At 38.4% G+C, this 13,855-nt stretch overlaps 1 protein-coding gene across 1 annotated transcript; it reads right to left on the bottom strand.

Annotated features, from left to right (window-relative positions):
- Positions 1–4,317: 4,317 nt before the first annotated feature.
- Positions 4,318–13,157, bottom strand: LOC134497006 (vomeronasal type-2 receptor 26-like). The gene is given in 6 exon segments (XM_063302720.1): positions 4,318–5,264; positions 6,748–6,874; positions 8,090–8,317; positions 8,833–9,693; positions 11,389–11,566; positions 12,937–13,157. Coding segments are annotated over 6 exon segments (2,562 nt in total).
- Between the last annotated feature and the right edge of the window lie 698 nt (positions 13,158–13,855).

Here is a 13,855-nt window from a genome sequence, read left to right as displayed (position 1 = left end):
TGTTTGCCAATCACAGCTGCAGAGGGCAGATATACAAGATATACAAGATCTGATGGCTTTAAACAGGCACAGGGAAGTGCTACTTTCCTACTGTGCAATCATCAAAACCTTAAATATTGATGTTCAGTTACTTGCAAACAGTGATAAAATAACATGCATCACTGATGATCCACAAGAAATAAAATGGGCAAAAAAGGAAATACCGAAATCCATAGACTTCCAAAGTTACAATTAATTAAAAGAAAGTCACTGTGCTAAACTTTGGTCTGATCCTTCTTGGGGAATGTTAAGGGAGCAATGCCAGTAGGGACCTGCATGCATGCAAAAATAGAAACAACCGGATAATGAAAATAACTGGATTGACTGAGAAGAAATAAATCATGTTACTGATGCTAATACAGTAATAATGATTATGATAATAACAATAGCAACAACAATAATAATGCAATAATAATACAGTAACAAGGTGGCGATTGGGAGCTAGGCTTCCTTTCAGTTTGGTACTCCATTCTCTAATAAATTAACATTTAGCTTTTAACACCTCTTGTTAAATATAAATATAGATATGCTACATTTAAGAGCAATATGTCTGTACATGAAGTCATAAATCAGTTCTTCAGATGGATGCCTTTTAAACTTCATTGTTTCAGACATCATGTAGGACTGTGGTAAAATGCCAGCAATGATGAGATCTCCTGAATGATAATATTTATGCTTCATAAGATGAAGCTTGCCCACAGAACATGTTGCGGTTATAGCAGGAATATGGCGAACAATGTCTGGCAGTAGTACTGTCATCATCGCCATGAACAGTAACATATTTTAAAAGAAGAGATACACCAGGTACCAATTCCTTGTGCACAAACTAAGCACCACTTCCTTGTGCACAAACTAAGCAAAGGAACTCATTGCTTAGAATAGCCTGCATATATTCTAGTTGTCTTGCATGATCAGAAGCTTTGGAGTGAAGAATCAGATTGCGATGGTGTCATCTCTCTACTCCCAACCATGAATACAGCAATGGAGCTTCCTTTAATGTTAGTTAATTGTTTTGTTATGTTCCATAGAACTACTCAGGGATTTGAGAAAATGTTCAAGTAATATGCACGCTTGGCAGCTATAGGGAAAATAAACAAGACACTAAGTCACATGGTCAGAAAAACAAATAGAAAATACATTTATCATATGTATGAAATATCAAGAAAAACTTAAACCTAGTCAAAAACAGAATGGAAACAAAATTCAGTTGTGTAGTTCTATACTTGTAAACATGGAATACCACTGGGGACAAGATCTCAACTGAGCTGAGTGAGAAAACCTCAACAAGAAAACTTATGTAACCAGAAAAACTCCATATTTTATAACCTTCCTTTTACTAGAGAGTTAAGAGTGCTTGTTTTCCTTTATTTAAAATTATTTTTAAATTGTATTATTATTTATACTATAATATTTAGATTGTATATTATTTATAAATAATTAAAATATAAACAATTTATTTCTAGTTATTATTCAGCAATATCCATTATGAGATGTGTGCTACAACTTTATTAACACTTTTGGTGACTGACATGAGCTACCACATCATCCAGCCTTTAAAGTTATCCACTATTAATATTTTATGATCATGCAACAAAATTAAGAAATAGGAATAGGATTGGGGTTTTTTTTCCCCACAACATAAGTAAGGTGTACATTAATGAAAAGCCTGGCGTGGCACAGATAGGTAGACGGCAGTATTGCAGCTGAAACTCTTCCCACGACCTGAGTTTGATCCCAGCGGAAGCTGGATTCTCAGGTAGCCAGCTCAGGTCGACTCAGCTACCCATCCTTCCGAGGTTGGTAAAATGAATACCCAGCTTGCTGGGGAAGTTGACAACTGGGGAAGGCAATGGCAAACCACCCCAATATAGTCTGCCAAGAAAACATCACAAAAGCAGCATCCCCCCAAAGGGTCGGACATGACTAGGTGCTTGCACAGGGGACCTTTCACACCACATTAATGAAATACCTTAACCCAATTAAATATAACCTATGATAGATTTATGGAATTCATGACATCTGCTATGTTATGATAAATCTTTCTGGGTAGCAACTGCTAAGAAGTGAACATCTTTTCTTTGAATATCAGCTTCAAAGATAGTCTTAATCTTTGGGGGACCCTACAGATCCTATTTGTCAGCCGATTTGATGCAGTGGTTAAAGGTGCTAGATTAGAAGCTGGGAGACTGTGAATTCTAGTCCTGCCACAGGCATGGAAGCAAGCTGGATGTCTTTGGCCAGTCACTCTTTCTCAGCCCTAGGGAGAAGGTACTGGCAGCCATTTCTGGAAATTTTTCCAAGAAAACTATATGGACTTCTTTATGCAATCAGGGTTGACATGATGGTCCAAAACAAGAACAGATTCTGTTTATACTTTATTTCTTCAATTCAGCACTCCCTCGGAGTGGCAGACTTTTCCTGTAATCTTGCTGTCCTAAATAATTTTCCAGTAATAACCCCAATTCTCCTATAAGGGCTCAGAGAACAGAGTGATTCTTGGTGGATTATACTCCATTGCAGTGATTATACTCCATTGCCCTATGAAGTTCGGTAATCAGGGGTGGCTAAATAAATTGGATAATAAATAAATTAAATAAATAAACAAACAAACTCAAGAGCCTCAGATGGTGATAATGACTGCTCCTCTTTACTGAGCAGAAGACATCGAAATTCTAAATTCTTTTGTTTTCAACATACAGTAGACTCTCAGTTAACCAGAACTCAAGCAACCAGCACTCTCAAGCAACTGGCAAAAAAAAATCTGTATCTCTCTGCTGCCCTCTAGTGGGTATTAGGGTTTAATAGTAACTCTCAAGCAACCAGAAACTACATTCATCCAGCATCTACCAATCCCCATGGCTGCCTCTTAACTGAGAGTCTACTGTATTAAAGAAGTCCATTTTGTTCTTATTGGCATCCTCATCTCATTCTGGGCTTTATTTGTAGTTATGGGCTATTTGAATTTGCACACAAAAGTTTAGGAGCCCTGGGTCAATTGATGTGTTTCAATGAATCCCTAAATGAACCAAAGCTGACCGATCTCTATATGGTTAAAAGATGACATAATTCTGCAAATCTGAATGTCTACTGCTGGCAGATGCAGACGTTTAGACAACCATTCATTCAAGACTTTGCAACAACTCCTTTGACAGGACTAACAATTTCCAAATATTATTTTAGTTAGTCTTTCTAGTTTGTTTGTTTGGGTTTTTTTGGAATTTTTCTCCACTTTTCCTGGCTCAGAAATATTCTTAGGTCTCATTTCATGCACCAAGTATTTGGAATTTCTGCACAGTTTTTCAATAATATTCATCTGCCCACTTGCTGACAATGTTAAACATTAGAGGTATATCAACCCGGAAATCAAGGCCATGCTTCTGTTAGCAACAGACTTCTGAGTTCAATTCAAAGCACTTGTTTTGAGTAACACAGCCCTACAGAGGTTTGGCTGATAGGTCTAGAATATGTTTTCCATTGGATCACTAGAACAGCCTGGGTTGGTGATATAAAGTGGGGTATCATCAGCATATTGATAATACTTTACTCCAAACAAATGGATAACTCTCCCAGAGGCATTATGTAGTTGTTAAATAGCAGGGGGAGAGATCTGAACTTGTGCTACCCCACAAGTGAGAGACTACTGCACTGACCCCTCCCCCTCCCCCTCTAACCATTAACTGAATCCACCCACTAAGGAAGGTGAGGAACCACTGCAGAACAGAGCCTTAAAACCCCATCCTTCTAGATGTCTCTGAAATACCTCTTATATTGGTTATGTTAAATGTTACTGAATGTTCCAGAAGGACTAGTTGGGGAGGATTACTTCTGTCCATCCTGACAATGCTCATCCAGTAGCATGTCCAATGCCGTTACCTCCCCATACAGATGCATGAATTCTGACTGAAAAGGACCCAGATAATATGCTTCTTCTAGACTGCTCTGAAGTGAATCCCTACTACATACTCAACAACCTCCTCCCACCAAGATAGTTGGAGACTAGATAATAGTTATCAAACCCAAGATCCATGAAGACTCAAGACTACAGCAAATCTGAGCAATTGGGCTAGCAAAATGCTGTGCAAATTGCCACAGGACATCCTCCGTTAGCTGACATGTATATAACCTTCCATTTTTATATCATTACATCATCTTATATATAAACAATAATTATTCCTCAGGCACATTCCAAAGTTAGGTAAACATTTATTTTGTGTATTTTTGAAAAAAAGATTATGCTCAGTTTTCCCAAATTGAGAAGTCTAGCAGAAAAAGAAAACACTACAGTAAGGAGAGATTATATGATTCAAAAGCATAATTCAGTTGTTTTTTTTTTTTTTTAATAAGTTGCTCCTTTCTATTTAAATCAGGCCTCAGAAGAATAATGTAGCATTTGGGGAAAAAGATGAAGCCCAGCAATCCAGCTGCTGAAGCCAAAATGGAGAAGATCTCCACTGCCACCATGTACTTCCCCTTTGTACTTAGATAGGTGGGAACAAATGATACCCAAACACTGCAAAAGACCAACATGCTGAAGGTGATAAATTTGGCTTCATTGAAGCTGTCAGGTAACTTCCTAGCAAGGAAGGCCACCATGAAGCTGATAGCAGTCAAGAACCCCATAAAGCCAAGGACAGTATAAAACATGATGGCTGAACCTTCATTACATTCCAGGAAAATTTCTTCAGCCATTGAGTGAAGGTCAGAATCTGGGAATGGAGGAAAAAGTGCCAGCCACACAACACAAATTATGCCTTGCACCAGGGAGCAAGACAGAACAATTGTGTTGGCCAACCTTTTCCCCACCCATTTCTTTATTTGGGATCCTGGTTTGGTGGCCATGAAAGCAAGAACCACAATGGCTGTTTTCCCCAATATACAAGAAAGGGCTATAGAGAAGATGATGCCAAAAGCAGGTTGTCGCATGAGACATTTCACTCTGTCTGGTTGTCCAATGAAGAGCAAACTGCAAAGGAAGGAAAGGAGGAGAGCGATGAGGAGAATGTAGGTAATGTTCCGGTTGTTGGCTTTGACAATGGGGGTGTCCCACTGTTTGATGAAGATCCCCAGCACCAAAGCTGAGATTACAAAAAAGAGGAGAGCTACAGTGGCCAAAGTGATTCCCAGTGGCTCTTCATAAGACAAGAAAGTTATATGTTTTTCAATGCAAAGATTGTGAGCTTCATTCGGGTACTGATCCTCTGAACACTGGAAACAGTCCTCTGCATCTGCAAAAGAAAACATCACGGCCCATAAAAGCTATGAATTAGATGGAATGAATTATTAATGCAACTTCATTTATTTCTAAATAAGTTATGCCCAACTTATTTGTATTATACTATTAGAAATTAAGAATGAGACCATCCATAGGCAGAAATATCTACTGTATATTATTTGATCAAAAAGAGACCACCGTCATTTGTGCCAGTCTCAGTGTCATGTTGGAGGATAGCAGAGGAAAGTGGAAGAGAAAAGTTTAATTGTGTTATGCTTCCCAGTTCAGACTTTCCTGGTCTCTTTTCCAGAGAAATGGTGTGATACTTCGTTGTGAGCTCTTGTAGTTGGACAACTTACTTAAGAACTGACTTGTTTTATGGAAAATGAGTCAAAATCTACCACTTACATTCTGAATTCCTAGTAGGTGACTTATCTCCCTTCAGGAAGAGACAACCTAATTCCTTGGGGATACTTCCATTAACTCATACGCTTTCTCAGTTTGGATTTTCCATGTTCAAGTGACAAACATTTTAGCAAGAATGCCAGTTATGTCCAAGGTTGCAGATCCTTGATGATTGTAAATTGCTATCAGAGCAGCAGAAGGATCAATATTCATGGCCCATATTTCTTGTTCTGAAGTGCTTTGAAATGCATATGTTTGCTTTGTTCATAAGAGAAGCCTTGGGTGGTTTAATGCACTAAATTAACCGTATGTATGTATGTATGTATGTATGTATGATGTATGTATGTATGTATGTATTAGAAGTGTAGTCCTATGGCTCTGAAATCTGCAGAAAGCCTGTCGCTTTCCATAGACCTTTCTTTGACCTAAACCACTAAGAACGTCCTTAATAAGCTTCACCCAGTTTTCAATCAATCAATCAGATTCCACACAATTCAAAATGTTTAATTTGGGGGGTTGCTCTTACATGACAAATGCCATGACATTTTCAAGGCTGCAGTCTGAGAATGTACAGCAAACACCCTCAGTTGTAAGTCACATTAACCCTCCAAATGGGGTTTTTACATGCCTGCTGCTCTCCAGCAAGGACAAACTCATCTTCCTAATCCTTTATACCTAACAGGGCATCAGATTCATTCTTCTTCCTTCATGGATGATAGCTAATAAAACACAAGCATTCCATTCCTTCCCCTGTGTCCCCCCAAAAGGATTTCCCTCAATCTTAGGAAGATTTTTCTCTCAATTAGGAAGAATCCTTTTCATGGGATGGATTTTTTTCTTTATCTGGTTCTGCATTCATGGGAATTCAAAGTCAGGCTTAATTCAGGGACAATATGGACCAGAAGTTCAGATTTGGATGTTATGAAAAACCCTGGAAAAAATCTAGTACACAGGCAGAGGTAGAGTACTCTGAATTCGGAATAACTGATTACATCCAAGAACAGTGCAGCACAGATTAAATGCAGATAGGTAAACAGTACTGTGGGTGATAGTTCGTAAGGCTTAGCAGTTATGTACAAGACACACCTTACCTATTTTATTTGAAATTTTCCCTTTTCCACATGGAAGACAATCATAGCAGCAAAATGGCTTCCCTTCTATTTTGATCTTGCTGTGGCCTGAATAACAATTGTCATTGCATACAGAAAGTGGTAGTGCCTGTTCAGAAATGAAACCAGGATGGAGCAATAATCAAAATTTATAATTTATAAACTAGTGTTTCACTGTGTATGTGTTATCCTGATAAAGCTGCATGACTTTTTGAGAAATGCGGTGCATAGGATTCAACCTCAACATATTATTAGACATGCACATTTAATAAATGCCACCATACCAAAGTGACATTATCTATATGTCCTCCTGGAATCATGTATGTTACTATTTCCTAAGATATATTGACAAAGCCTTAGGTTTCCTGAAAGCCTAATCGTTAAAGCTGGACTCCCCTCGTATTCCATCTTGGTCAAACTGATATATAATTTATTCCATGCTTTATGGGGGCAACTCAATCTTGGAATTTCCATTGGCTCTAGTCCTTTCTATCATTTAGGTCCTGAAAAGGAGTACTGCAGAGAATTTGTGCTGTAATTCGTGGGATTCCAAATTCCAAGTTTTCTGCGCAAGGTTTTTCAGAAATGGTTTGCAATTTCCTCCTTCCTAGGGTTGAGAAAAAGTGACTGGCCCAAGGTCCCCCAGCTGGCTTCATGCCTAACACAATAGAACTCATGGTCTCCTAATTTCTAGCCCAGTGCCTTAACCACCATGCCAAACTGACTCTTCTTTACTACCTAGAATCAAATTATAGAACGTGAAATAGATTATAGAGAAATGCAATCCAGTCAGCCTTGTAGTTATTATGGAACAGATGAGGTATTAATTAAAGTTGAAGGTTAAATGTAGAAAACTAAAGAGAATAGAAGGGATTGCAAGATATGTCTTGGACAATGTGCAGTCAGAAGGTAATAAAATTAAAAGGTAGAGATTCACTACCCTTACTTTATGAAGGAAAAAAAAACAAAAACTTGGAACAATGGCAAGGTATAAGATATTTTAACCAGTACAGTATCTCAACATATAGCTTGTTTATTATTAAATAATTTCCAGCTTTCCTTACTCAAAGATGGTTTCCTCTGTAGGCAACCTGAAAATGACAGCTGGTAATTGTATACATTCAGGAATGTCCATCAATGTATGGTAAGGGAGTACAAGTTGTATACTGGAAGAGCTATATATTCCAATCTCAGCACTGTTCATTTTTTGTCATATTTCTACTGCCTCAGTTTTAATACTAATGAGTCACTCAAATGATAGAAGTGATTCTGAAAAAGGCCGGGAGGAGGATTCTAGATAACCTGAACTGCCAGTAGGAAATACCTGGTTGAACATGGTTGGCCAGGTGATGTTTTCTTCGGCAATTGTGAAAGGCTCTTCTGGAGAAGCCAAGGGGTCTATCTTTCCAACTTTGACTTTAAGGAAAGTCTGGTTTGGGAATGTGATCCAGTTGATTATATCCAATCCAGTTTCTAATTCCCCATTTTCATTAAAGAAAACTTTTTCCCCAATACTGTTGTTAAATAAGACTGTTCTCAGGAAATGATGGAGCTAAATGGAAGCAAATCAAACACAAATGTTTGTGTTTGAATTATATTGATTCTTTAGCTTTGTGTTTTAATTGTGTACTCTGTGCCCAGAGTCACATGTGTGGGATGGGCAGCTCTATAAATTCCACAAGTAAATACATAAATAAAAACAATTGATCTGGCAAAATAAATATTCCTACAACAAATGTACACTACTAGCTTTTAGATGTTGTGGGTACTACTGTGCAGGAGAATCAAAATATCAACAAACACACTTTCATCAAACTGAAATGGCTTGACAAAACTTCAAACCCCATTATGAAACTGTGGTTTTGGTCAAATGCATTTTTCAAGTCAGATCTTACTTATGCAGTTCCTAAACACTGTTGCAAAGAAACATGAACCAGTGCAAAGATTCATGTAATTCATGTAGTTTATAAACTATGAGGATACTGAACCTGAAAAGTACTGGTTCTGCACCAGGAAAATAGCAGAGAGGCTTGAACAATGTGCCCTTGTCATTTCTTCTACAATTACCCGCCATGTTTCTTGATTGAGAATCATCAGTCTCCCACTGTCTGCCCTTGCTCTGTGTTTTGAACTGGAGGAAAACATGGCTTTCAGAGCATGTGCCACAGCATAGACTGCATTATAGATGCTGTAACTCTGCCCGGTCATGCTGGTCTCAAACACAGAATTAGGAAGAGTCCCCAACTTCTCTTCTCCGGTGCACAGCCCTCCAGTGTCCTCATCCAACATGTCTTTAGGGAAAGAACATGCAAATGCCTGTCCCCAGAACAATCTTATTAAATGGTCTTCCTCTTCTGAAGTAGGGCTTCTCGTCTGTAAGAATGTTTTGAACCCAGTCACCTCCTTGGAAGAAACTGCAAAAGATATCGCACCGTGAATAAAGTCCAAAGGACGTATTTTTTGAAAGGGGACTGAAGTGAACTCCATTTGGGCTGGCATGATCCAAACTTTATCTTTTCTCCTTACTGGCATATCCTCATACTCCGAAAGATAGGGAAATACTCGGAAAATGGTAACAACGTGATTTTCACAATAGAGGATCACAACATTGGCAATGCTTTTCATGACAACCTTGTACATTTCAATGTAATATTTAAATATACCGTCCACGTCACTAGAAAAAGTTTCTTTGGCCACCTCTTCCATGAAATCAAAGCAGATACCTTTCTGGGAAAACAATGCGAGGGCATTCCGTACAAACCTCTCTCCACTCTCATCACGTTGGGAAATCAGCCCTATCCATGTCCACCTTAAATGCAACAGCAGCTGGAGGATCCCCTTAGTCTGAAGCTCCTCATTTGGGAAAAAACGATGAAAGAAAACGGTGTGTTCCCTCTTGTCTATCATTGGAGCAGATCCATATATGAGCTAAGAAAAAATGAATTAAAATAGTTGGGTTGTCGGTTCTACTTTTAGACTATAAGAAGGATATTCAGCACAAACTTCAAGAGAAATATAGTCCAGTCTAGAAAGAACTGATCTGGAGAATTTTCCTTTAGTAAGAATAAATGTAATAACATTTGAAAGCCAGAGAATTGGCAATCTATTGATTCAGTAATCCCTGAAGTTCAATTTATTTTATTTCACATTTTGCTAACATATCTTCTTCTTACCTTCCATGCAATATATTTTATTAAAAAAAAATATCCCACCTTTATTAATAAATCAAGGCAGCAAACAAACCCAATACTCCTTCCTCCTCCTATTTTCCCCACAAGAGCCCTGTGAGGTCAGTTGGGCTGAGAGAGAGTGTCTGGCCCAAGGTCACCCAGCCGGCTTTCATGCCTAAGGTGGGACTAGCAGTCACAGACTCCTGGTTTCTAGCCCAGCACTTTAATCAGTAGACCAAACTAGCTGTCTTATATATGATGCATGATATATTACCTTCCGTATGAGAGACAGTGGCAAGTCTACTAGGAAGCAGAGTCTCCTTGCCCCACCCTTTAGAACAGGAGTGGGAAATATGAAGCTCCCTGTGATAATCTGGTGACATTAACTCACACTTGTAATCAGACTCTGGCAATGTGCTCCATATAGGGATGCCTTGGAAGACAGCTTGGAAACTTTAGGTGCTATGACTGTGGCTGCTACTTACTAGTCAAGTAAACCTGTCATTGTGGCATAACACATGCATCGTGATCACTGCATTGATTGCCAGTATGCTTCTAGGCCTAAATGAAAAGAGTACCCATTTTCCAACCCCACAACTCCTAGTGGGCCATCTGAAGGAACCAGGAGGGTCATGGATCTATCCCACAGCTGGTGAAGCTTATACTGCTGAGCACTGTATACATGTCCTCAGGTTCCACAAAGTCAAATGAATCCCATGTTGATTGCAAGATACCACCTTGTTCACTTTGCTTGTCTCTGCCCAGCTAGCACCCAAACCAGAAAAGTTCATAAAGTTTGCAATTTGCATCTTTATCTCTTTCTTTTTACCATCACTGCCCACCCCATTGTTCTCTGGGTGGTCTCTTCTTCAGAAAACACTACAACAGAACCAACATGCTATCTCTCTGAAACTCCTCTGACCTCCTTCTTTCACTCTCTACACCTTCATATGACTCTGCAAAAATGATCAAACCAACCAAGCCCCTAGCTAGCCACATCCAGGCACCATCACACTGAGATGACGTTTGTTTTTCTTTCTGTTTTTTTTTTTTTTTTAAGGCAACAATATTGTAGATGGCAAGACAAAATCTCTTCTATGGAGTGGAAAGAGAAGTTTGCTAAGTACAGAGTCTACTAAACAGGTCTTGTTTAGGTTAAACTGAATATCAGAACAGATACGGTGTGCATTACCACAGATCAGACTTTCTCAGGGACAAGGAAGTCAAGCAGTGGCAATATATAATATTGATCAAGTTTCAGAATTAGGCATGTACCACACAACAAATCCCTACTGTTTAGGCAGTTTTGCCCTTTTCTTTCTGTTCAGATGGTCACTTTGTATGCAAATCACAAAACTTTATTTAAAAGATCTTAGGAACGTAATAGAAATCTAACCAAGCACAGATTTTAGACATTGTGAAAAAAAGGTCTTTATTTATAAGTAGTTCTTACTTATGGCATCTTGTATACATTCAGAATATTTGGCATAAATGGACAGATGTTTGCATTAGGTCCTGCAACAACAGATACTGTCTTCTCTTGGATATCACACTTATAATTAGGAATGAATCTGCCCTGGGTGGACAGTAGCTCCAGTGAAGCAAAATAGGTCCATTTTGCCATGAAATTGCTATTAGTGATGCGAATGCCCAGAGTCATGTTGGAAAAGATCTGAGGGTTTGCATTAATCTCCTCTACAGCAAAAATCAGAGCTAGGACATGTTGATAGTTCTGAAGAAAAAATCTGCAATGAGAATTATGGTTGTAAATTATATCAAGAAGATGTATAAAGTTCTAGCATGAAAACCAATGTGAACTTTTTATAGCATCTGGCAGTGATTTTTTCTTTTCAAATGTATTTAAAAATGTCCTAAAGCATCCAATATATGCATATTTTATGACAAAGAACAATGTTATCATGCCGAGGATGAAAATTTACTCTTTGAATGGATTCACACTATTCTAAACCCATTAATGCATTCTTAAACAGCTTTCACTAGAGAATGGATGAATTAGGTAAAGGTAAAGCTTTCCCTTGACAATAAGTCCAGTCGTGTACGACTCTAGGGGGCAGTGCTCATCTCCGTTTCAAAGCCGAAGAGTCGGCGTTTGTCCGTAGACACTTCCATGGTCATGTGGCCGGGATGACTACATGGAATGCCGTTACCTGCCTGCCAAAGCAGTAGCTATTAATCTACTCACACTGTCATGTTTTCCAACTGCTAGGTTGGCAGGAGCTAGGACTAGCAACGGGAGCTCACCCCGTCACGCAGATTCGAACCGCCGACCTTCCGATCAGCAAGCTCAGCGGCTTGTGCTTATTAGACCTACTTCTAGTCCTGCTTTCTACATCTTCTGCCTTCACTTTTGTTCTGTAAAAGGCTAAGCTCTGGAGCATGCAGGAGCATAAATGTAAAAAAAAAATTGCAACTGTTTAAAGCAGTCCTGGGAGAAAATGTGGCTACTGTAGACAGGTCAGAGAGATAACTTACCCTCCGCACAATCTAAGAGATATTTCAGGAATTGAATCCAAAATGTACTCAGACACATTTTCCCCCTAATATCCATGATAATAATTTGAATCCTAAATACTGATGTTTGGTTAATTGCAAACAGTGATCGGGAATACATTGCTAGTGATTCATCCTGCAGTAAATAAGTATAAGAGGGAACTACAGACATTCATAGTTTCTAGAACTAAAAGTAATGACTCCACATTTTACTTAGATATTGGAAATTATAGGTTTTGTTTTGTTTTATTTTTCCTCAGAGACAGGAAGCATTTGTGGGCACCTAAATGCATACAAGAAACTTGGATCAATCAACAAGAAATACTGAGAATTATTGGTATGGATGAGGATGAGGATACTAATAATAATGCAGTTGGAAGATAGGATTTCCTCTCTTGGACACTCCCTATTTAAATAAAGTTGAACACTCAGGTCATCACAGAGAAGGAAGATATTATCTGTTTTATTATGTGTTTCAGTAAGTCTATACATGAGCTCATCAACCAGTTCTTCAGATGGATGCCTTGTAAAATCCACTGGATCAGAAATCATGTAGAACTGCGAAATAATGCCAGCAATGATGAGATCTCCTGTATGATAGTAATGATACTTAAGAAGATTAGGCTTGCCCACCACACAGGTAGCAGTAGCAGGATTATGGCATACCACATCTGGCAGTAGCAATATCATCAGTGACATGAACAATAACATATTTTACAAGAAATATGGATTTCCTTCTGAAAACTAAAGGTCTCATTGAAGTGCAATAGCCTCCGTATATGTTCTTTTACTTGCTTGATTGGACTTAGAAAGTGCAGTTTGAAGAACGAGATTGTCACAGCTCTTTTTCATTCCTCCCATGGATGGAACAAGGAACATTATTTGCTCCCTTCAGTTGTATTTCATTGTCATGTTATGATCCTGAAGCTCCTTAGAGATTTCAGAAAGGATTTAATTAATAAGGCGTCTTTCAGTAATTATGGAAGATACAGCCATGACACTTTTCAGAGACACTGAACAGAAAAATAACTTTTTTTTCCCTGAAATAGCAAGAGAATCTGTAATTGTCTGTAATTAGTTTCACCAGAAAAGCTTGTAATTACTGATGAAGATTAATCCCCAATTGATCCCAGTTTAGAAAGTGAGGAAATTTCAAAAGAGAGATTTTGTAATCAGGAAGAACTTCTTAAAATACAGAGTAAAAAGGATGGCTTGTTTCTCTTCATTCATTTACTGCATATAATTATTAATTCACAATCAAGACAAGTGTTCCACAACTTAGCCAGTCCGATGAGAGCACTGAGCTGCAATCGTATCCATTTATCTCTTGATATTTTAATATCCTGCAATATCAATAACCATTTAATTGTTTATAGGTAGTCCTCGTTTAATGTCCACTCATTCAGCAA

This window comes from Candoia aspera, chromosome 4, assembly GCF_035149785.1.
Source record: "Candoia aspera isolate rCanAsp1 chromosome 4, rCanAsp1.hap2, whole genome shotgun sequence".
NCBI classification, from domain to species: domain Eukaryota; kingdom Metazoa; phylum Chordata; class Lepidosauria; order Squamata; family Boidae; genus Candoia; species Candoia aspera.
The sequence above is the reverse complement of the archived record's forward strand: the minus strand, read 5'-3'. Positions and strand labels throughout refer to the sequence as shown.